The sequence below is a fragment of the Parambassis ranga genome, chromosome 2, assembly GCF_900634625.1.
Source record: "Parambassis ranga chromosome 2, fParRan2.1, whole genome shotgun sequence".
Classification (NCBI taxonomy): domain Eukaryota; kingdom Metazoa; phylum Chordata; class Actinopteri; family Ambassidae; genus Parambassis; species Parambassis ranga.
This window is the reverse complement of record NC_041023.1, coordinates 21042983-21067016: the sequence shown is the minus strand read 5'-3', so window position 1 is coordinate 21067016 and position 24034 is coordinate 21042983. Positions and strand designations below refer to the sequence as shown.

At 41.4% G+C, this 24034-nt stretch overlaps 1 protein-coding gene across 10 annotated transcripts in view; it reads left to right on the top strand.

Moving 5' to 3' along the window:
- celf2 (cugbp, Elav-like family member 2) overlaps nucleotides 1–23491 on the top strand; it is a 156288-nt gene extending 132797 nt beyond the window's left edge. For 3 of the 10 annotated variants that reach the window (XM_028420431.1, XM_028420358.1, XM_028420374.1), the window contains 8 exons: nucleotides 2157–2318; nucleotides 3756–3819; nucleotides 8598–8732; nucleotides 12117–12242; nucleotides 15205–15384; nucleotides 16641–16784; nucleotides 18030–18202; nucleotides 20101–23491. In XM_028420431.1, coding sequence (XP_028276232.1) covers nucleotides 2157–2318; nucleotides 3756–3819; nucleotides 8598–8732; nucleotides 12117–12242; nucleotides 15205–15384; nucleotides 16641–16784; nucleotides 18030–18157 — 939 coding nt within the window. In that variant the 3' untranslated portion in view covers nucleotides 18158–18202; nucleotides 20101–23491. Of the gene's footprint in view, nucleotides 1–2156; nucleotides 2319–3755; nucleotides 3820–8597; nucleotides 8733–12113; nucleotides 12243–15204; nucleotides 15385–16640; nucleotides 16785–18029; nucleotides 18203–20100 lie in introns of all 10 variants that reach the window. The other 7 variants (XM_028420365.1, XM_028420439.1, XM_028420396.1 and 4 more) reach the window with 5 other exon arrangements.
- Nucleotides 23492–24034: the final 543 nt, after the last annotated feature.

Genomic DNA, 24034 nt, shown 5'->3' with positions numbered 1-24034 from the left:
GGAGAGACAGAGTAAATATGGTCGAGCCGCCGTCAGACAGGAGACATGCTCATCCAGCTGATAAAGTCAAGCTCCGGCCCACAGAGGAAGGGTTGTCTGGTCACACACACACACACAGAAACACACACATACAAGTGTACAGGTGCACTGTAAAAAAGTGAGAGGTTGCATCATCTGTCTGGCTACCAGGCAGAGATAAGCAGAAAGAACCAAAGATATGTGCAGGATATAAAAACCAAAGCTACTGTATCAAGATGGTTTATGGCAAATAGCATCTATGATGTGATGTTAGCTGGAAAAAGATGGTCTGCTTAGAAGTTACATTTTATCTTCTTTTGAAGATAGTATGAGTTTGAGGTTTTCTTTCAATCATAGTATAAAAAGAATGATTTAGTTAGCCGATGCTTACTTACAGATTAAGAGTAACAACATGGTTTCAAGGAAATGCTGCGTCGACTTAAACAAGAAGCAACCGCAGGAGCAAAAAATGAAGCCAAGGCTGCAGATTCTCAAGTGTCCACTTAAAGGCTTCCTCAGAAAGTGTTAAAACATTTTAGAGGAAGTAAAGAGGAACATATTTCTCGATTGACAGTTGACTGTTTTGAGAGGCAGGTGGATCATCACTGGTGGCGAGCTGTTTGAGAAGGCGCCACCTGCTCGCCACCAAAGAGGAAACATACTGTAGCAAGCCACTAAGTATTGTTAAAAACTTGTAAGCAGCAGTTAGCATGCCTGAAGCTAAATTTTAACGTAACGGGTACTTTTTCTGAAAGCAGAAAACCCCAACAGGGATGGGTCTGAACCATCTTGGTTCAACACAAGCATGTAGTTTGAAACCTGGAAACCACTACCTTTCATGTGCATGGGGTCTCCACACAGCTTTGAACACTATTGTAGCTGCACTGTAAAAAATGGTTTATGGAGAGTCAGTTTAAAGAAATTTAATGCTGAAAATGTAGTAATCGGCTATGAAAGTTTCGGAAATTTTTGAATCTACCCGATCATCTGTACAGCTGTGCTGATTCTTGTTTAAGGACTGATTTTGCCAAACTGAAGTTTAACAGTGCTCGTAAGTCATCACACAAAACACCTGTACCTGACACATTTTCACACTCCTGACATGTGTCTGAGCTCTGAAAGTGTGCCGCAAAATCTGCAAAGTAGCCAAATCCCTCCTCTCCCCCGCTGAGCGCCGTTCGTGCCTCAAACTAAATGTTTCAATCAAAAGGTTTTTATTCTCCGGTGGCAGATTGCCTTTGTTTTCCAACGGATTTGCCCCTAGTTAGGCTTTGATTGCGAGTGTGTGAGTAATGCCGTGGTGTGATCAGATTATGACTTTGCTGTGTTTTAACATCCGCAGCGTTGTTTTTTTTTTTCTTTTATTTCTTTCTGTCTGCTTTGGGCCACATGTTACACACCTTCATCACACTGACATGACTGTCCCAATCTGTAAATCCAACATCCTGGTCACCCCCCCCCCCCCCCCCCTCTCTCTCTCTCTGTCTCCCCCCCATACGCCGACACACACACACTCTCTCTCACACACTCTCTCTCACACACACATCAAGTCTCTCTTCATATGCGATGATGAAATAGTTGGAGAACTGAGGAAATCTGTGTCTGGTGAAACCGTTCTGGACTCAGAGATAACTGAGCCCTTGTGGGGGAAAGAAGAAAGCCCACTGGCTTTAGAGTCGACTTTTCCTGTGTGACTCTGTGTGTGTGTGCGTGTCCTGTGTCGCTAGTTATGTGTGAGAGAGGGAATATTAATGGAGAGTAGGTTTTTTTTCTTTCTGGTAAAGATTAATACAAAAGTGTGTTGGTCTTTGTGGTTGAAGATTTGTGTGTAAAAAGGTAGTTTTATGCACCACGTGTTAATCAGCTTTATGTGTGTTTCCTCCCTGTTATGATGTGTGTGTGCAAACACCAACCAAATCTTTAACAAGCTTCTCTTCTGTTTTCTCTCCTTTCTTTTTCCCTCCATCCTCCTTGTCTTTCCTTTCCTCTCCTCCTTTCCTTTTGTCTCCTGTCTTCTCCTCTTCTGTCTTCATCTTTCTTTTTCTTCTTCCCTTGCTCCTCCTATTTCTTCTATTTTGCCTTCATCTCTTCTCCTCCTCCTCCTCCTCCTCCTCTTCCTCTTCCATCTCCTCCCTCAGGGCTGCTCATCTCCCATTGTGGTGAAGTTCGCCGACACGCAGAAGGACAAGGAGCAGCGGCGTCTGCAGCAGCAGCTGGCACAGCAGATGCAGCAGCTCAACAGTGCGACCACCTGGGGGAGCCTGACGGGCCTGGGCGGCCTCACTCCGCAGTATCTGGCTGTAAGGAGAGTCGCCACACCGCCCACCTTCTTTCACCTCCACCATCAACCTCCTCCTCCATCCCTTACTGCAAAAACTGAAGCACCCCAAACAACACAAAAATATTCACACATGGTCTTTTCCTCCCTTCTTCCTTTTGTCCTGTAACCCCATCTTTGGCGCTGCAATTGTTTCTCCTTCCTCCTCCTACTCCTACTCCTCTTCCTCCTCTTCCTCCTCTTCCTTCTCCTGGAAGTGTGTCATAGTGAGGAAATAAGGTTTTAAGCTCCCAGAAGATCAGATTTTTTGTTCCACATCTGAACAATGTCACACCTGATATAAAAAGGAGACAAAAGAACATTCTCTATGCAAAGTCCTTCTAATGGAATTCTCATTTAAGACTAAAAGACTTTAAGACTAGAAACATCATAAATCTACATGATGAGAAATGAATTACAAAATAATGTCTCTGCTACAGCACATATATGTTCACTGTCAGAGTCTAAGCCCCAAACAGGAATTTCTGTATGTTTTTCCTTCACATTTAATCACTATTATATCAAGATTTTAAGCTCAAGAGTTAATAATGTATTCACGTGATGCGTTCAAAGACCATCAGAACTTAGGAAATTGATTTTTTCTTTCTTTTTTACAGTTTACAGTAATTTTTGTCTAAATTTAACTCTGGAGTTCAGAGGATTAATGACTTTTCTTATCACCTGAGGCTTGATTATGACTTATATTGTTACGTTTATACAGTAAATCACTCACCACAGAATATCTCCTTTCAATTAATATCAAGTTTAAAATAATTTGAGGGATGCAAACTGCCATCTAACAAACAACGCAGCACCTAAAAATTAAATATACTGTTTTTTTATACATAGGGTTTATAGGATGGTGTCCAGCTCATTGTTTGTGCTTCCTCATCCACTCTCCCTCTCAGATGTCACTCACTGCACAATAAACAAATCAAACTTTCTTTAAAACACAAATCTTTAAAGACAAACCTTTCCTGCTTATCATTGTGTCTGTGAGATAAAAAGTCTTTGTGAACTGGGCTTACAGATTTTTCTGCTCTTTGAATTCTCCGTCTCCATCTTCTGAACTCGGAAAAAAACAATCACACAATAGAAACAAGATGTTAATTTGCTGTTAATTTAAGTCTTTGACGGATGAGTTTTTGACAGCATCAGTATTCCACTTTTGTTTTTGGAATCTAATTAGTCGGCTAGATTAGAGCTTTCATGCTCAACTTGTCTGAGAGAATCATGGCGGAATACAAACAGTGTTTGCTTAGAGGAGAGATCAAACTATATTAGCAGCTCATTTACTCATCGAGCACTGATGCAAAAACCACATTGCTAAACTGCTCGTTATGAGTTTAGCCTCATGCACTGAGCTCGCTGTAACCACCCAGCTCATTGTTTCTCCTTTTATCTCTCTTTCTTTCTTCAGTTGCTTCAGCAGGCGGCCTCGTCCGGTAACCTCGGAGCCTTCAGCGGGATCCAGCAGATGGCCGGTGAGTCAAAACTCAGTCGATAAGACTCCCCTGAAACCCCCTGCCCCTGCCCCGATCTACCGCGGTACTGCAGTGGACTCTTTGTTGCGCCTCTTTGTTTTTTTTCAGACTTCTAAAAGACGACCAAAGAGCATAACAGATGAACTCGCGTGGTGGAGTAAAGAGAGTTTGCCCCGAAGATTTATTAACTGTTGCTAAGATTTGTCTTGATCTTTTAATGAGGCCAGACAAGAGTTGTTGCCCTGGGCGTGTAACAGTAGCACCGAGGCTTTGTCAGGGATGGATGAATCACAGAAAGGAGGAAGAAAGAAAGTGAGGAAGCAAAAGAGAGAAAATGGTTAAAAATGGGCTCCTTTCACTGGATGCCTTGTACTGCAGGTTGGCGCCATCTGCTGCTCTGTGTGGGCGGAGGGTCTGTTATCTGTCATCTTCAAGGCGATCTTCAGGTTAAAAGCAAATGAACCCCGTCAGCAGTTTTGTTTTTAGTCAGCGCGGCCTCGTTGTCCACTGCAATACGAAGTCCTGCACCTTGATTTGATTTGATTTTTTTTTTATTATTATTCATAAAATATGAGGAAACCGGAGCTCCACAGGCTACTGAATGCCTTGCCTTTTTTCATGTCACGTGACTGCTGGTCATGTGACCAGTCAATCATGGCCACCTAGTGAGGAGCAGGGCAGCAGAATTTGTCGTTTTTAACAGAATCTTGTCTTATTTCATTTATCATACATCTTATTTCATTTTTTGACAATTGTTTATTTGAGACGATATGATTTTGCAAAAATGTTTCTAAGCTCAGGTTTGGTAATTTTTTTTTGCATTTGTCAAACATCATACAATCAAGGAATATCAGAAAGTTAAATTCTTAATTCAATTTGGTAATTTTTTCAGGTTTTACAGTTTACAGTTTTTTGTTAATATTTAAAAGCAGGCATCACCAGTCTGCAGGCAGATCTTTAAATCCTTTTGAAATAAAGCAAATAATGCATTCAGTGAAAGTTCAAACTCGAAGGAAGACGCAAGAAAATAGAAATAAAGTGGTGTGGGACAGTAACTCTCCTAAGTGAAGCTGCTGAAATGAAAAATGCATATTATATTAACCCAGTTCTGTATTAATCTGAGCCTTGAGCATGCCAAGAAGCTCTCCTATTAAATGTTGAACAAGATAAAATCTTCATCTTTAAGAAATATAATTTTTAGGGCTTTAAATTTAAGACTTTCCTGTGGATATTCGCTCTCCTCTCTTTTCATTAAACTCCTCACCTCTTTTTTATTTTTAAGCCTCTTTTTCTTTAGACACTCCTCCTCCTCTTCTTCCTCCCACCCTTATCATAACAGTTTCTTCATGTCACCTTTCCGCATCCCTATAGCCTGCGTGCTCTGCCTCCCCTCAGCCAGGTGTCAGCTCTTAATTTTATGTTGTTTCGTGTTTGGAAAAAACAGCGTGAAGAAGAATCTGTGGTGTTCCCTGGCCGTGCTGTCTCACTGTGACTGTTTTTCAAAAAGATTTCTCTGATGTGGAGCGCGCACACACACACACACACACACACACACACACACACATTTCCTTTACACTCACACTGACAAATAGGCTGTGGGATTTGGAAGCGAGGGTGAGTAACGGTGTCTGAATCTGGAGATCTGTTGGTCCTCCATCTGCGATAGTGAGAGAGAGCGGGTGAGCGAGCATTAGTGATTGGCAGGAGATGTGAGACAGCTGAATGACATCTGGTCCCAGTCTTTAACACGAGGAGCTGCAGAGCTGAGAGGCTTCAATTACACCAATGAGCATTCAATTAGATGCAGCCAACGCCAGCCTGGTGCAGCCCAGCTCTGCCATACAGGCTGCACACACACACACATATGTACTCACACACACTCACGTACCATCTGCACAGCCCAGATACTCTGACTCTGATGTGGGGAATAGAACGTATTTGTCTCCCTTTCTTTCTCTGTGAGGCTTTGTCTCTACTTTATTCCTCTCTAACCCAGTTATTTTTATCTCCCGCCTGCTCCTTTTCTCCGAATAACTGTCGTGAAAATGTACGTTCAATGAGGGAGATAGCCTTTGACAAATGCAAGTAAGAATTGGTGTAGAGTGGCTTTGTGAGAAGGAAAAGGAGGTTACATGTAGAGAGAGAGAGCTGCTGTAGGACCGTTTTAAGCTGACAGAGAGAAAAGGTATGAAGAAGAAATAGACGAGAAAAAAATGAGCAAAAAGGAAAATTAGGAGTCAAAGGAAAAGGAAAGAAGAAGGAGAAGAGAAGAAGAATGGGGAAAACTAGGGGAAGGAAGGAAGGAAGACAACAAAAAGCAGAAGGGAAAAATAAAAAAATGGAAATATTGAAGGAAAAGGTGGAACCAGAACACATAATAGAGACAGAAAAAGGGGGCATAAGATTAAAAGATAAAGAAAAGAAAAACAGGAGACAGGAAGTAGTCCTCCTCACCAGGAAAATGACAACATGAAAGTAGACTTTTTGATACATCATGTGACGTACGTTTGAAATTTTGTCACCGTGACAATGGAGAAGTTTGTTGGAGATTGGAGAAAGAGAAGGAAAAAAAAGGAGAAGGACATTAAAAGGCGTCGGAAGTGAAATAACACCGTCTGAAGGAGAGCTCGCCTCTGAGTGTCAGGAACGAGTCTGTACCGAAGCCACCTGTTGTCTGCCTCGTTTAGGAAGATCAGTGTCGAATTAGCACGAGGTGTGAACGTGTGTGTGTGTTCATAAAACATGATGGAAGGAGTGACGGCTGTTTGAAATAGAAATCCATTTCAGGCGCTGATGTTTCGCAGACAATTGGAGGAAAATCGCTCTGAAAACAAGATTGGTTTCAGCTTGGGTGCATTCATGAAAAAGTCTCACACACACACACACATACATGCACACTCCTCCTGCTGAACAAGTGCTTGCTTTTTTTACATTTAATTTACCAATCAGAAGTGTGAGTCCCAGTGATGAATCCAGCCATCTGTTGTCATTGGCTGCGTTCGGTCTGGTTGTCTGGGTGAAGAATATCTTTGTTCTAACCATCCGCCACAGTGTCAGACAAGATGGATCTCCCTCATGTCCTGTTCGTGTGTGTCTTCTTGTGTGTGTGTGTGTGTGTGTGTGTGTTTGTATTCCCATGGTACTGTATATACACCCTGTCTGTATATACGACACATACACCTCACATTGACAGTGTCCAACCCTTTTAAACAAGCTCATGTGGTAAGACCGGTTTCTGCTCTGATGACTGATGCTGTTTGGTTTTGCACTGACACCACATACTGTGCATAAAAACACACACACACACACACACACACAGAGGTGAAAGGTTGAGTTGTACTCACAGACGGTGTTCTATAGCCTTTGCTTGGCCATCGTTTAGGTGTTGGCATGTAGTCATTAATTATGCTTAAGTACAGGCACATATGCTAATGTCAGAAAAAAAAGATTAACAATGAGGAGAGTTCAGCCTGCAGGGCCTGCAACACAGTGATCACTGAGTGAGCTGTAGGTTTAAGGTTCTATTGGAAACTTTAGATCACCATGACTGGAGCCTGACACAAAGGATTTGACACTTTTTGATATTTCTTATAATTTCATTTATTGTAGTTAACTGTTTAATTTTAGATTTTATTGTGAAACATGTGCATCTGTTTTCTGTAAGTTATCAATTACAGGTGATTATTTCTATATTTTTCACCATGAAAAAATCAATTTGATCCAATTTGATCAATTTGATGACTTGATCCAACAGCATATTTGAAAATTATCAGCCCATTGAATGACTGTTATCAACAGTTAATTGCTCCCATTTTTGGCTGCCCTTGCCTTTACCTGTTCATCTGTTCAATGAGTGATCACAGAGGACGTCCATAGTTTTATTTTAGCTGATTAAAACTTGGTTATACAAATATAAGTCATCTAATGTAAAATACAAATCTCACTATTGATATTGATATTGATATTGAGCAACCAGTGCACTGGAGAATTATCAGCCCATTGAATGACTGGTGAAAAGAAGAAAGCAGGCACCTGTACCTGCTGGTGTCAGAGTGATCACACCCTCCGGTGGTGGTGAGATTTCTACATGTGAAGTTAAAGACAAATATTATCCTATTTTATTTGACAAAAGTGTGACAAGACATTTAGATGGAAGTGAATAATAATAATGCCTGATAACAGCCATTCAATAGGGTGATGATAATGGAAATGAGCACATAAACAACTAACTAAAAATGAGACAGGCTCCATTCATGACCTTATAATGTGAAAATTCAGCCCTCTGTTCACCATTTAGACTTTTATTCAGACAAGTATGTGTTAGCAGAGCCAAATAGGAGTTCCAGTTTTCTTTTAAGTGATATAATTGGCTAGAAAGCTTGTATAACTGGGCTAAGGAGGGTAGTTTCCTCTTGTATCCTTAAAGCCTTCTCCGCTGAGTTTTGGTCCAGAGCTGTTTGAACAGAAAAAATAAAAGTTTAATAAATCACTGAGATTATTTCTGCCTCAGAGAAATGCACCAAACACTACAATAGTTGCGTTTACTGATTCTGACACTTCTGGGACTTATTAGTGAAATCAGCTGCTGTAGTGTTTGAACATACAGCACATTCTCTCCTCAAAGCAGGAGAAGGTGCACATGTACCACTGTTCACTTCTTGTTCACCTCCGGAACTCGTGGTCAGTCCTGTCCTCCCGGTCCACCTCCAGGCGACCCTGCCACGCCTCAGCCTCGCTCCCCAGGTTTGACACCACCCTCTCTGGCTCCCTCTCTCCAGGTATGAGTGCTCTGCAGTTGCAGAACCTGGCAACTTTAGCGGCAGCGGCGGCGGCAGCCCAAAACTCAGCCAGCCCCTCCAACGCAAACCCCCTGTCCTCCAGCGCCGCCTCCCTGGGAGCGTTGGCCAGCCCAGGTAACGCCGCAGCCACTCAGGTTGGGTGGGTGGAAAGGGGAGGGGGCGGGTGGGGTGGAGGGGAGGTCCAACGCCGGGGGAAGGAGGGGAAGAGGGGCCCAACGCCTGCCTGCTGCGTCTTCTGCTCGCCACCGTTACCATTACCAGTGTTGTCGCCACCCACCACCATGACCCCGACACACCCACCATCACAACCATCGACCAATCATCACTGCCGAAGCATCTCCATTGTTCCGATCTTCAGTGTCGGTGTTGTCGACCTTCTTTCTGGCACGTTCCCATGGTGTGTGTTCCCACCGTCTCTTCATTATAATAGACCAATCATGTTGTCGATACGCCGCCTCCCTGCGTCCTCCTGTCCCACCTCCAGTGTCCATGACCATCTGAGCACTGTATTTGTGTGTGTGTGTGTGTGTGTGCGCATGGTTGTGCGTTTTGTGCTTAAGTGTTTCAGAATTGATCTCCCACACCTCACCAGACCCACACAGAATCTTCAGAGCAGCAGATTTGTTGTTCCTCCTGGTGGAGGGGGGGGGGTTGTTTGCACCTGTGTGTCGGTGTCTCAGGTTAAATATCTGTCTCCTTTTTTGTGTTCCTCCTCGTTGCCCTCGTCTTTTGCTGCTGCCCTCCTTTTGACAAGCTCCCTGTTTCTCCTCCATCACCGCCCCCCCCTCCCCACCCTTCATGTCAGCTCGGCCTCGCTCTGTGGTTTTTGCTGTCTCTCTCTTTCTTGGAGCTCATTCCCGACAGAGCATGAATATGAAAAACCCACCCCACCTTTTGCGCCGCTTCATCCCACTTCCTGGTTGTCCCTCTCTCTCATTCTCTCCACCTTTTATTCTCTCTCTCTCTCTCTCTCTCTCTCTGACTCTGAATGTCAGTCCAACCTTGGATAGTACACACTCAGGTTGAGCAGTGTGAATGAGTGCATGTGTCAATGAAGCTGAAAACGTCACGACACAGTTTGATAAATATAGACAGCTCTGCATGGAGACAGGCCAGCGTTGTGTTTGTGTTTTTGCACCATAACGCTTCCTTTACCGCTCCATTCCTCAATATATTCAGCAGCAGTCCTGCTTTGTGGGCATCGCTTTGATGAGATGAAGGGTAAATGAATAGTTTTTATTTTTGTCTGAAACAGAACAAGCTTTGTGCACCATATTTCTCACCATCTCACCCACCACCACCACCACCACCACCAACTCCACCACTGACGGGCACACATTTCACATCAGAGTGCGTTCAGGTGTATGTGTGTGTGAGTTTGTGTCCTTGTGTTGTGTTCACTTGTCACCTCTTGCGGTGTTTTTGTGTTATATAAAGCTGTAAATAAGAAGTCTTAAACATTTCTCTGCTTGCCTTTCTGTACACGTCTGTGTTACTACGGCAGCCACTTTACTTGAATATCTCTTGATATCAAAACAAACTTGCAGTTTTCATCTCCATATATTTTTTTTAGGTTATTATTATACGAAGGGTTGAGGCAATGCAGCTTGTTTATTAAAGGTTAATTAAAGGTGCTACTTGTAAGATATTTGAGCATCAGCAGACTATAACAGCAAATCAGCTGTTATAGGTTTATAAAAGAGACCCTTGTGCCCCTGGTGCTTCTTCTCAGAAGGATTTCTACATTCACACCAGCTAGACTTGAAGGACAAACAAATCATCAACAGACACCAACAATTCCTCTTTACCTGACAGACAAGTGGTGCACACTTTTGGGTTAGTCTCTCTAAAAATCGGATTAAAATGGACAAAAGCGACATAGAAGCAAAATAATCATTGTAAATAGAAGGTTTAATTATACATAAACAACATAATAAACAGATCAAGAAACAACAGAAGAGGAAACAGTAAGGATCTTTGAATGCTAGCAAATAGCAGTTGACAATTTTCACCACCTCTGTGAGAACAATATGAGCATAACAACAACTTTTATTTACACTGCTGGGAGTAAATTCACAAAGCATTTAAATTGCTTTTACTTTTTAAAGACAGGTCCCTCACGTTTTGGGTCCCCCGGAAACGGTTTTGTCTTTCTTTTCATTTAAAAAAAAAACAGTTTTTTTAAACAGTTATATGGTTTTATGTCCACAATCAGATCAGAGTGAATTGCAAAAAATAACATACACTCAGCCACTAAGGATATCCAGCAAGATGAAAAGTGTCTGATTTTACCACCAACAGTCACTTCTCTGTTATCACACCTTACCCGTAGGATGCTTATTACTAGTCAGCCTTGGAGATCCATTTGTGTGAGAATAATTGGATCCACACAATGGAAATATATTGAAAAGTATAGCAGTAGCATCCCTTGCTGACTTGAGCATCCCAGATTATGAAGTTCAAATGATTTCTCTTAATCCATTGTTTTCTGCATGTCATGTGGCAGGGATTTTTTAGCCATGTAGACATAGTGGCTGTAGGTCAAGTTTTGAGGAGACAAGGAGACAATTCTGTAGTAATTCAGTATTTCTCTGAAGGTCCTTCCGGCAAATACAACTAAATTTTGTCAGGAATAGACACAAACGGTCAGTTTTTCAATTCGGAAGGTGGTCGGTACACAGATAGTCAGTCCAGCCAGGCAAAGGTAACAAAGGGTCTAGTAGTGGGTAGTCAAAAAACAGGCTGGTGTGAAAAACCAGGAATCAGACATGCAACAGCACCAAAAAGGGGGCAACAAGGGTCATACACTAGAAAAACACCGACTCAAAAACACGCTGGAACTAGAAGGCTGGAGCGCTTGACTAAACACACAAGTGGCTGTGAGTGAAGGGAAACACACACACGATATACACAAGGGAGGGAGAGACAATGAGACACAGGTGAAACACATTAGGACGGACAGGTAATCAGCAGGAGGAGGGAGCACACGTGGAGGGGGAAGACGAAACACCTGAAACGAGAGGGGAGTTAGTACTTTCAAAATAAAACAGGAAATGAACAGAATAAAAGTAAGTTCCCCTTGCTCAGAGACAGAAACCTGACAAATATATGAAGAAACGCCACTAAGTAGAGTTTGACCTCCATTCACATGGTGTCTCTGCTGCTTCTCCCTGATTTCTTTCTCTCTGTAATAAACAACCCAAAGATACCTAAATCTGCAGACCGCTCAGTGTGCCACAGTGGCCTTGATTGTTATATTAAAACATTTCAATGTAATAATATTCTGCTGATGCTAAAATGCTACATGTAGCACTTACTAGTTCTATTCTATTGAAGCTGTAAGAAGCCTCCACCTTCATACGATGAACCTTCCTAAGGTCATTTGTATAACATGTCAGCTTCTTTGTCTCCTGCTCTCCCTCCTCATCTCTGTCCTTATCCCTTCTTTTGTTTTCTCTCCTTCTCAACCCCCCCCCCCCCTCTCCTCCTCCCCAGCAGCGGGGACCACAGCGAGCTCCAACGCCGGCGCCATGAACTCTCTGACCTCTCTGGGCACCCTGCAGGGCCTGGCAGGCGCGACTGTGGGCCTGAACAACATTAATGCACTAGCAGGTAGCGTCAACAGTGAGTATTCACCCTGCCATCAGCCACTCCACCTCCACCTCCACCTCCACCTGACTGCCCACATCTGACATCACCACTGCCACAGCGAGCCTGCAGAGAGACGCAGCGATGGCCTGAGAAGGCAAACAATAGGGTTTGACATGTGGGTTTTTGATGACTTGTGTGTGTTATTAAACGTGTCAAGAAGCTTATTTTAATTATTTGTAATTAAAAAATCTCTTATACTTATATTACATCATTATATAGTATAAAGTAAAAGGTATTTAAAATCTATATTTATTATCGGAGCAAAAGTTAAAGCTATCAGAAATCCATGCTGTGTCATGCTCTACTGTCAATAGCTATTATTACAGATGTATTGATCCAGACATTATAAATACATATGATTCAAAATAGAAAAAAATAATTCTAGTTTCCCGCTGTCGTCCCTCAGCACCTCAGCTTGACTTGAAAATAAATCTGCCTCATTTATTCATCAGGCCTCAGATATTTCACTCACTCATCCATCCATCCATCCATACACACCTCATCCATCCATTCCTCCATCCGCTTCCTGGTTGTGTCCTGGGTTATGCTTGCTGTAAGAGTGCTCATGTGCCACCCCGGCAAAGTTGGCGTGCTTCGCCCGTCACATGACTGGTGCTGTCGTTGCTGTTTCTCAGTGTTGTTGTGTCATGTCACTGTGGTGTTTTTGTTGTATCTTATTTCAGCTCGGCACTCGGACAGTGCGGACAGTAGAGAGGTCATTCATAAATCCCCATTGAAACAATGTTTCCAGAGGGACACCAAAAAGTGACGGACCTAGAAAGAAATGCTTGTTTAATGCTTTCTAAATTTTACAGTGGTTTGCTACTTATCAGAGCTGAATGTATCTGCAGTGCAATCTAGCAGGCTAATAGTGAGCTATGCTAAGTAATATGCCACCAGGATTTACATTTTTAGGTCTTTTAAAGTCACAAACGATCAATTAACAAGCTTTGCATCCAGAAACGTTCAGTTTTGTTTGCACTACTTACTGCAGTTTCAGCGTGTGTTTTCAGTTTTACTGAAAAAATTATACGTTTTTGCCGGCTTGGATGCATTTTTTTCTCTGCCACAAACATTAAAAAGCACCCAGTATGGCTGTTTTGTAATAACAAAACACAAAAATTAAGGAATTAAATTTGCTTGACGAATACAGGGCTTACCATTAAATGACAAAAAGATGAAAAGAATTTAATAAATAATAAATGTAAAATTTGACCAAACTGACCTAAAATGCATTTTCAGGGTAGCCAAATATTTAAATTTATAAAGTTTAAACAACTGAACACTTCTTTGGAAGTGAGTCAGACTCTGGTGTTCCCGAACTGTATCAGCCTGTGTGGTCTGCCGGTGTGTACAGCGCTGTGCGGTGTGTGTGTGTCCTGCCTTTGACCTCTGGGGAGACAGGGCTGGGATCTTAATCAGAGCTGTTATGACAGCAGAGATCCTGTACTACCGGCCTCTTCCACCACATTATTCTCCTCTGACCTTTACTGCTCCTCGGTTGGAGTAGCTGTATCCGCTGTGTAAATCATATACGCGTCTACTCGAATGCACGCAGGTACAGAAACATAGGACATGTGCACACACACACACACACACATGCTCGTCCTTTTTAACCGAATGGGTCGCTTTCGTTTTGCATCCCATTTTCGTCCTTGCTAACCCTTCGCTCTTCTCATAGCCCCTTCCTCATCTTTCCATCCACCCACCACCACCACCACCAACCGGCCTCATTTAAACACATCTAGGCCTTAATTGAATTGCAAAGGTCACCAGTGCAATTATTCCTGAATAAATGAGTGACCTATAATCCGGAGCGCCGCAGTGATAATTTATTTCACTGTGTCTGACGGTGAGGCGACAGGACGCCAAGCCAATGTCAGACCCCCTCAGACAAGTTGCCCTCCGTCGTGATATTAAGCTGCTACAAGCAGCTAATGAGTGTTACTGCTGCGTCTCTTCACGTTTTAAAGCGAACACACACACACACCTCCTACGTCTACGCTCCACGTGCCTGTCTGCACCCCTAAAGAGAGACGTCACAGGCTGGAACAGCAGCAATAATTACATCTCAGGGCTAAAATGGTAGGTCATGAAGAATGGCAGTTTTATATACACATGACCAAAATACTTTTCTTTTGTCAATCCACATTATCAGTGAATATAACAATAATATCGATTCAGTGATGAAGCCTTTGTAATGCAATTTAAACTACCAAGAGGAGGTGGATTCTATAAATAACTTAAATATACTTACAATTACATCATAATGGGTGTGACCGTCTTCAGTGACAGACGACACACAGTGCCAACTTCCTGCTTCTGTGACCTCCCTTTCTGAACTCCACCTCTTTGCCTGTAATTGGAGTTTAGGCAGACTGTGTCGCGGCAGATACAGAGCGGCTCCTCAGTAACCTACAGGTGATGTCACGGAGGCTTCATCCATAGTCATATACTGTTAAACATGTTTGTGAAGCTGCCTTCAAGTGTCGGGTTGTAGAGCTGCAGTTCCATAAGTCTTACCTGGGTCACATGATCCCTGTGCTGTTTTTCTTTTTGTCCGTGTCGCTGTTTTTGTTTCTTAGTGTGGTTTTGTGCATGCAGCGCTTTGTACTTTGAGACACCTGTGCAGCTCTGGCTGTCATCAGCTACACTCATACTATACTTAACTGTGTGTTCACTAATACTTGTGTGTGTTTGTGTGTGTCCTTTGTACTGATGTGCTGTATCTCGTGTGTATATACTCAGTATTTATGTGTCCTGTGTGTGTGTCGACATGTATAGTGTAGTCTCTGTGTGTGTGTATCGTCTGGTAATAGTTGTGTTTGTGTGTGTGTGTGGTTAAAACACAACCTTCAGTGGGAGCGCTAATGAGTAAGTGCACTCTTCTTTCTTTATTGTTGGGTTTTATGTAAAGTTGCTCAAATGCTCTCAGGTATGGCGGCTCTAAACGGAGGCCTGGGCGGCGCAGGGCTCACCAACGGGACGGCAGGCACCATGGACGCGCTGACGCAGGCTTACTCAGGGATCCAGCAGTACGCCGCCGCAGCGCTGCCCACCCTCTACAGCCAGTCCCTGCTGCAGCAGCAAGGTGCTGCCGGCAGCCAGAAAGAGGGTCAGTAGCCCATGGCCGCGTGTGTGTGCACACCAGTGCTGCTCGATCAGTCTCTACAGTATAAGCTTTTCTGTATTCAGTGGGTTTGGTCTGTACAAATACACAACATGACACATTTGAGCTGAAACATGGCGTCATCCATAGCAGTGTAATGTCCAGGTAAAATGTTTTTTTTTTGTTTATTGGCTTACAAATTATTATTATTATTATTATTATAAATAATTTTGTAAAAGGAACAACTTAAGCACTAAAGCCGTCTGTTTCATTGTAAATACACAAAATATGACAGATTTACTATTTTTATATATAGTCAAGGTGATTACAGAATTTTTATTTATTGCTGCTGTGTATTATATAATGAAGCTAATAATTGCCATGGAAACCATGAAATAATGCTGATATATAAATTTAAAACTTAAATCAGTCACTACTGGATACAGACGTGTTCGGTTTTATTATTATTTTTTTATTTATATGTCATGATAGAATGAAAATTAAATTCCAACACCAATTTAAAAGTCAATTTGAATATTTTATTACATTGTGAATTGAAGAAAATGTAAAAAAAAATTGGTTGCTGTGCCACCTACGTTCAGAACCTGGCAGCTGATGTTAAATTTAGCCGAAAGCTTTTAGACAGCGACTCTGAATACCAACCAGATGATGAAATGTCTGGTAAAACAAACACAGCCACGTACTGTTTGTTTGTGTGCACATCATTTCTGCTTCCAGCAAAGAGACACATTTGTAAAGAAGCTGTCTTCCTTTGACAGTCCACCCAGGAGTTCAGAACCCTCCGGGGAGACAAAGATGTGCCAAATACCGTCCCTCCATAGCAGCTTCATTTATCTAGGGAGAGTGTATTCAATTATTCTGAGAGATCTGACCTATTAGGATTAGAGGGAGGTTAAGACCTCTGACCCCTCTCAAGAGAGATGACATGCAGCTTAAAGAATGACTAAATCACAAGCGAGAGAATGGGGAACTACGTTTGTATTGTTTTGTTTTGTTAGAGCTGAAATATGATTATTAAAAAAAGCTTTCATCGCTGTTCAATGTTCAGCACAAATGCAGAATGTTGTTTAAAAGCAGTAACAAACCCAAGGTCAGGCAATATTGTGCTAAGCGGTGTGCTTGAGTTCCGTTCCTATGACGACAGCACAATGCAATCGCTGCCTCTCCTGCAGCTTTGCCTCAAATCAAAATAAATAAAAACCCATTCTGACCTTACGTCCGCTCTGCATCATCCCCGACAGGTCCCGAAGGAGCCAACCTGTTCATCTACCACCTGCCCCAGGAGTTCGGAGACCAGGACATACTGCAGATGTTCATGCCTTTTGGAAACGTGGTCTCTGCCAAAGTCTTCATCGACAAACAGACAAACCTTAGCAAGTGCTTCGGTACGACATCTACACACACACTAAACACACACACACACTACACATACACATCCCTGCAAGCCGGTTGTGTCAGAATACATGAGCTGGATTGGATGCTGTGTTAGCTTGCTCCATCATTCAAGTGTTATTTTATGTTATACAACGTGAGCACTACATACATACAACCACATGGCAATGCCAAATACATACACACTAATGGTTGTTGCCTAATAGTTGTTTTACTGACTTTATGAAAATATGTGCTAAATAGAACAATTCTTTCCATAAAGCTTGTTAGGAAATGACAGGACTTGAACTGAGACGAGGGACCCCATTCGATCTTATATTTCTTCTAACTGACATGCCTCAACTTTAAAATGCAACCGCAGCGTGGATTTATATTTGCATAGCATTTTTCTACAAGGAGAACAGATCCTACAGTATTATGCACATCCCATCTACATGTGGCAAACTAATGGAAACAGAAATAAATCAAGCATGGACCCAGGAAGGCAAACGTGTCTGGCAGGGGAGTTTACTGACAGTATTAGAGGTTGCATATATTACAGAGGGAAGTGGCGTGTAAGTGTTAGTACACCACTTCCTCCCTCTGTATTCTAACTTTCTTGCATATATTTTTGTTTGTGGAACAAACCAGTCCCCCTCTGGGAGTCATTATAATGTAATCTCTTATTATTGTGTACCATGGGTGTATTTGAATGTAGATGCAATCAGATCTTTAGACACAGAAACAAGATGAGGGAGTCTTAGCGTGAGTTTATTATTACACCTTAGTTTGGAGGTAATGTAGCTGCTGTAGAAAAAAAAACACAATTAAGTCGTAGCTCATGGGACAAACTGGGAAATCTGCCGAACAATTTGTTTGTTGTACACTATGAATGTACGAGTAGAGAGGTGGACCACCCTGAAATGTGTACAGTGGTGTTTGGTGCAACACATCACACAGTAAGTGCCATCACAACAGTGGCACACACAACTTGATGACAAGTGGTGCACACCTTTACAACAAGGGACTCACTTTCTTTCACTATTATTACAAGATTGTCATACATATTGCTTCATTGATTGTTTTTGTCATGGTAGCATGTAGCATTTAGGATAAGAAGGCCGACGTACATAATTTTACCATCATGTAATATCTGGCAGTGCTTGCTAATGTAGATGATGTCGGTAGCTACACTGATCCTGTGTCTAACCATTTACTACAACTTTTCCGCCGCCTCTTCTCCGGGTCTTTCTCCACAGGCTTCGTCAGCTACGACAATCCAGTGTCGGCACAGGCAGCCATCCAGGCCATGAATGGCTTCCAGATCGGCATGAAGCGGCTGAAGGTGCAGCTGAAGCGCTCCAAGAACGACAGCAAACCGTACTGATCTTAGCACTAGGGTCTATCTGCTCCCAATGTTAGCACTGCTAGGGTAAGTCCCCCCCCCCCACAGAAAAAAAAATGAAAAAAACAAACAGCAAACCGAGCCACGACCTCTCTACACAGGGACTCGGGAGGGGTGGGGGTGGTGTTGGAAGGGAGGGATGTGGGAGGAGGGAGGGGTAGACGACCTACAACCACCCTGAGGGAGACACACGCCTTGTTTTTTTTTCTTGCTTTTTTTAAAGATTTTTATGTTAGCTTTCAAGTATTATTATTTATTATTTTTTGACACACATGAACGCTTCCATTACCACCATTACTTTGTGCAATTTTTTTCTTTTTTATATATATATATAATGGAAGGAAGTAGCTTTTTTTTGTTTGAAACTGATTTAAAGTTTTTCTTTCTCAGTGAATATTTATACATTTTTGAGGACTAGTTACAGAGGTTAAAGACAAAAGGAGCCATGACGATTTTTGATTTTCCGTTTTTTCCTCTCTCTCTCTCTCTCTCTCTCGAGGCCTGGCGAGGGGTTCATTTTTATTGTTTTATTTTGTTTTTAGTTTTAGACGCCGATATGCACATTTGACCTTTGACCTCCGCGGTGTTGGTTGCAGGCCGCCGCTGCTTCTCCAAGAAAAAAAAAAAACACACTCTACGCCTGCTGGCAACCCGGGAGCAAAGGCTGCAAAAAAACAAAAACAAAAAACAACAAAAAAAAATACGTTAGTTGCCTCTCTTTGCCGTACAGTCAAAAACACCGACACTCCAGCTACGTCTTATTATTATTATTATTATTTATGTGAAAATAAAAAACATTTTATTTCACAGAAGTTAAAATAATTAGTAACTACTTTTCTGGGTCAGATCACATTGGTCTTTGTCATGAAAGGGATACTAACAGCATGTAAGACATTTTCAAAATCCAGAATTTGATGAAGGCTATAATAATAATAACTACTAATAACAGAGTTTATGGGGTTAAAGGGGGTTAACTGAAAATACTTGATGTTTGTTGAAAGATTAAAAAATTCAAAGTACAGAAAGCCACAGGCCTGTAAATTTTATTTGTAAAAAAAGCAGTTCTATTTTTATACAACATTTTTACTGCCTCAGATGAAGAAAAAAAAAGGATTTTATTTATTGCCTATCGTTATAAGTTATTGGACTCCTATAAAGTATTCAGCATCATTAAAGTAGACCCGTGTGGAGACGTCTCGTGGAATTGGGTTCTCCGGTGTTTTTTTTTTTTTAATGTTTTTTTCAGTGCAGAAAAACCACGATCACATTCCGCTGCCATTCGAACACCCCCCAACGCCCACTCCACACACACGCACACACACACACATATATGTGTCTCTGTGCTGTCCATCCATCTCTCTCTCTCGCTCTCCTGCTCTCTCTTTCCTTCCATCGCTCTCTCCCTCTCTCCATCCATAGTCTTCTTCTTCTGGTGTGAAGTTTATTATTATTATTTTATTTTGAATGTTTTTTGTTGTTTGTTCGTAGCCCCACCCCACCCTTCTCTCTCCTGTTCAAAACAGAAAGAAAAAAGACCCCCCCCCCCTCCCAAAAAATATTTTCTCCCAAATGACATCATCCATCTGGGCTCTGATGGATAACGCTTTGGGTGCTCTTGTTTTTTATTTGTGTGTGTGCGTGTGTGTGTGAATGTGTGAGTGTGTGTGTGTTGTCGCTTGTTACTGTAGACCTATAATATCATTTTTATATTACATTTAGAAAAAAAAATCAAAGCTAAAAATTTGTCAATGAAATCAGTGAGTGGTGTTTTTGCATTGTTGTTTGTTTGTTGTTGTTGTTTGTTGTTGTTGTTGTTTCTCCTGATTTAAAAAACAAAAAACAAAGACAGTGCTGTAGTGGTGTGGTGCTCTGGCTCTCTGTGTGTAACTCTCTCCTCTCCCCTGTTTTTTCTTTCCCCCTTTTAGAACAACCCATCTCCATGCCTGTTAGCTCATCGTTTGCCTAGCATGTCTCCGTGGCGTCCAAACAAAACAAAAAACAAACTTTAAACAAAACAAACAAAAAACAAAGTGTCATCGTCCTCCTCCCCCGTCATTGTTTTTTCTGATGTCTTTTCCGAGCTCACCTGATCATAACCTGGTTCTCCTCCTCCTCCTCCACCGCCTACTGACCTTTTGAACTTTGAACTTTTAGCTTATTTTGGACTTTGATTTTTTATGTTTTTTCTCTTTTTTTGTTGTTGTTTGTTGTTTTGCATGTGACCTCATTTGGATCTGTTTTCTGGGAGGGTTTCAGGGAGGTGTGTGGGTAAGAAAATGAATCAATGTGAAAAAAGATTTAAAGCTGCATTCATATGAAAAAAAAACAACAAAAGACTGATTTTTATGGAAGTTTTTTTGGAGAAAAAACAACAACCTGTGGCAAAGTGATGATCATTCAATATGTTTTCTTGCATTTTTTTCTTCTTTTGTGTCTTTTTTTGTCTTCATTTAAAGTAAACTTGAAAGTTCACTACAGGAATTGGCGCGTCGTCTTGCTTCTGGTGCCGACGGGGAAGAGTAAACAAAAACAAACAAACAAACAAACAAACAAACAGAGGAGGAGCGCGGGCCAGAAGCAGTCGGCGCCAGTTTCTCTGAGAAATAAGACTACTTCCAAACAGTTTTGAATAAAAACTGTCTGATCAATATTAGACTCTCTCTCTCAGAGCTCTCTAATGGTTTTTACATTTTTCAGGCAGTGTAAAGTTTTTTGATAAGGCCATTTTAAGTGGCTCTGTTTCTCATTCAAAGTCTATATATAGAACCACTTTTTTCTAGAGTAGTTTAAAAGGTAATAAAAAAAAGACATTTGCCCTGTTTGGGGGGGAGAAATGCTACCTACTTGTGTCACCTTTTGCTGAACTGACTCACAGATAGACAATCCGTGGTTTAAATGCACATGATGATGAAATGACCTATATTTTCTACTGTTTAAATGTATAGAGGATGAAAAAATCAAACAGAAAAAAAAAGAATACCTGTAAAACCCGCGTTAACGTCGGTGCTTCTCGTGAGTTTAGTTGTGGTTTCATCACACGGTCTAACGGTCTTAAATGTCTCATGTTTTTCAAGAGAAGACTTAAAAAAATCAGTTTACTTGAACAATAGACAAAGCCTTTCATATAATAGTTTTTTTTTTAATTTTCTTCTTTTTTTTAAGGAGTCCCTATTTGCTAAATTTCTTGTTGGTAAATTAGCTATATAAAATTCCTAAAATATATATAAATATAAATATATCTATATATATACATATATATATAAAAAATGTCAGCTTGTGAAGCATCAATGTCATTATTATTTTTATTTCTCTCGTGGGAAACAATATTTAGATGTGTTTTGTTGTTCGGCAAAAATGTCTTATAAAGAAAAAAAAAGATCAAGATCAGTGGAGTTCAGTGCCAAATTCTGAAGGTACTTCCTGCCTAGCGCGTCAGTGTATTTCTTGTGAAATTATTTGATAACATGGGTATTTTATTATAAGTGTTTTGTATGGATCCCTCATATTTAAAATATAGATTTAAAAAAAGAGTTTGTTAACTTGCTATTCTGTGGTCTTGTTGCCTGAAAATGTCATGTTTGCTTTTTTTTTCTTTGTAAAGATGTAAAAAAAAAAGAAAAAAGTGCCCATGTGTCATATATATATATATATATATATATATATATATATATATATATATATACACACACATGCACACACACATACAAACACACACACACTCTCGTGCAGACCTCACAGTTTACTTTGTTATGGTGCGTGAGAGCCCCTGAGCGTGAAAGCCTCTTCAGCAGCCGCTACCGCCCGCCAGCGTGCACAAACACACTTTAAACACACACACACACACACACTGATATTTTTAGCCATTGTACAGCCGTTTTACTCATCAAAGCCTTACCAGGAATCTTTTGCACTCCTAGTATTCGTATCTTGCAGACATGTTTTGTTTTTTCTGTCCCGTTCCTCAGCCGCCAAAATGGAGGTGAGAGTCGAAGCCTTATTTTTTGCTACGATTTGGCGCCGTTTGTCTCAGACGGCGGTGAGGATCATTACTGTTGTTTTTTTTTTTCGTGTATCACCTTCCAAGACGAGCACTCGCTTTCATGATGTAAGCACAGAGCAAGACTCGCTCATTCACAAACGAGCCTCGATCTTTTGAGGAACAAAAAAAAAGCACATCTCGACTAGTCCGCAACAAGTTTTTTTTTTTTTTTTAAAGATTTATTTACAAGCAAAGACTTCACTATGAAAAAGGATTACAGCCGCTGACCGTTTTTTCTCAGAAGTCTGACAAGAAAACGTGGCCATAATTCTTTTCCATACTTCTCCATAGTCTTGTGGTGCAATGGGCCAAACTCTCATGTTTAGATGCCAAAGTGTGTTACTCTCATAGTTGAGCCGTTTACATGGCACAGTGTTGTCAGTGTATTCAACTGCCCCCCCTCCCTGAAAACCTTGTTTACGGTCTGCAAAAAAAAAAAGCGAAAAAGGCAGCATTATTTTCTACAGAAGCTCACCAGTCGCCTTAACCAGGGAGCGTCGTTCCAGTATTATTCTGATTTTTTATTATCAGAGCAGAAGATGTTGTCAGTGAGTCAGTTTCGTATATATCTCCCCCCTCCACTCGTCAAAGTCCGCCATTTTTGTCCAGCGGTTGAAAGGAGGACAGTTGAGGAGGAGGAGGAGGATCTCCATCTGGTTGTTGTTGTTGTCTCCCCGGCTGAGTGGCGGTTAATAGAAGCAGGGCTTGTGTGTGTGGAGATGGAGGCGTCTTATTGGAATAGCGACGGGGGAAATAAAAGAGCTCGTTGGACGGAGAGGAAGAGGTCACGTCTGCAGGTCCGCGCACTGAGATGAAGGCAGTACAGCTTTCATTATCCTCTCAAAAGACCAAACCAATACCAAACTTCTATCTGATCTCATGGAGGGAGGCGAGCAGACTTTTTTCCTTAAATGCAGTACACAAACACACACACACACACACACACACTTGAGTCGTGCCACAAACAGCCATAACTACCTGCGTGAAAGCTGGATCTTCAACATCGCTGCAGTGTTTTATCTGTTAATGTCCCAAATTTGCCAAAATGTTGCCCAACTTGCACAGCACACCGCGTGAAGCATCTCGTCTTTGTTTCCGTGTTCGAAGCACAAACAGGGGTCGTAGAAACGGAGTTTACTGTGGAAGCGGCTCACCTCAGGGGCTGTCATGGCAGATGCTCGTTGTAACCTTTCTATCTCGTCACTGTTCACTTCTCTGTTCTCCTTCTTTACTTAATTATCTTAAGTGCTATTTATCAAACAAATGAAATCTGAAAGGAAAAAAAAACTTGTTGTTTCTTTGCATTATGGCTTATGTCGAGTTTTTTGAGGAAAAATGTTTTGTGTGTTCTCTCTTTCCGTGGCGTAAAACTAAACAAAAAAAACAAAAAAAACAGCTTGTTGTCTGTAGAAATGATCCAATTTTATTACTTTTTTTGTAGTCGTTGTTTCTTTTTCAATTCTCAAAAAGGTTTTCAGTAGTTTTTGTCTTGAGAGAAGCCAAAGTCAATGCATTTCAGTGGATCCTGTTAGCGTGATGTATGTTTGTTTGACAACACTTGGAAATCTGTCACTGGATGGGATTTAAAAAGTACAAAAAAATGCAGGCTTTCCTATTTCTACAACTGATTGTACTTATGCATTTTGTACCAGTGGAATTTTTTATACTGGAGATTAAAGGATACAACAAAAAAAATCTTAGAAAAAAAAAACAAAGCTGTCTGGCCTGGTGGTGTGGCCTGACCCTGACTGGTCCCCGAGTATGATTTCTAGCTGGCATCATGAAAGTTGGCTTTTGATATCAGATTTTCTAGAAGATCT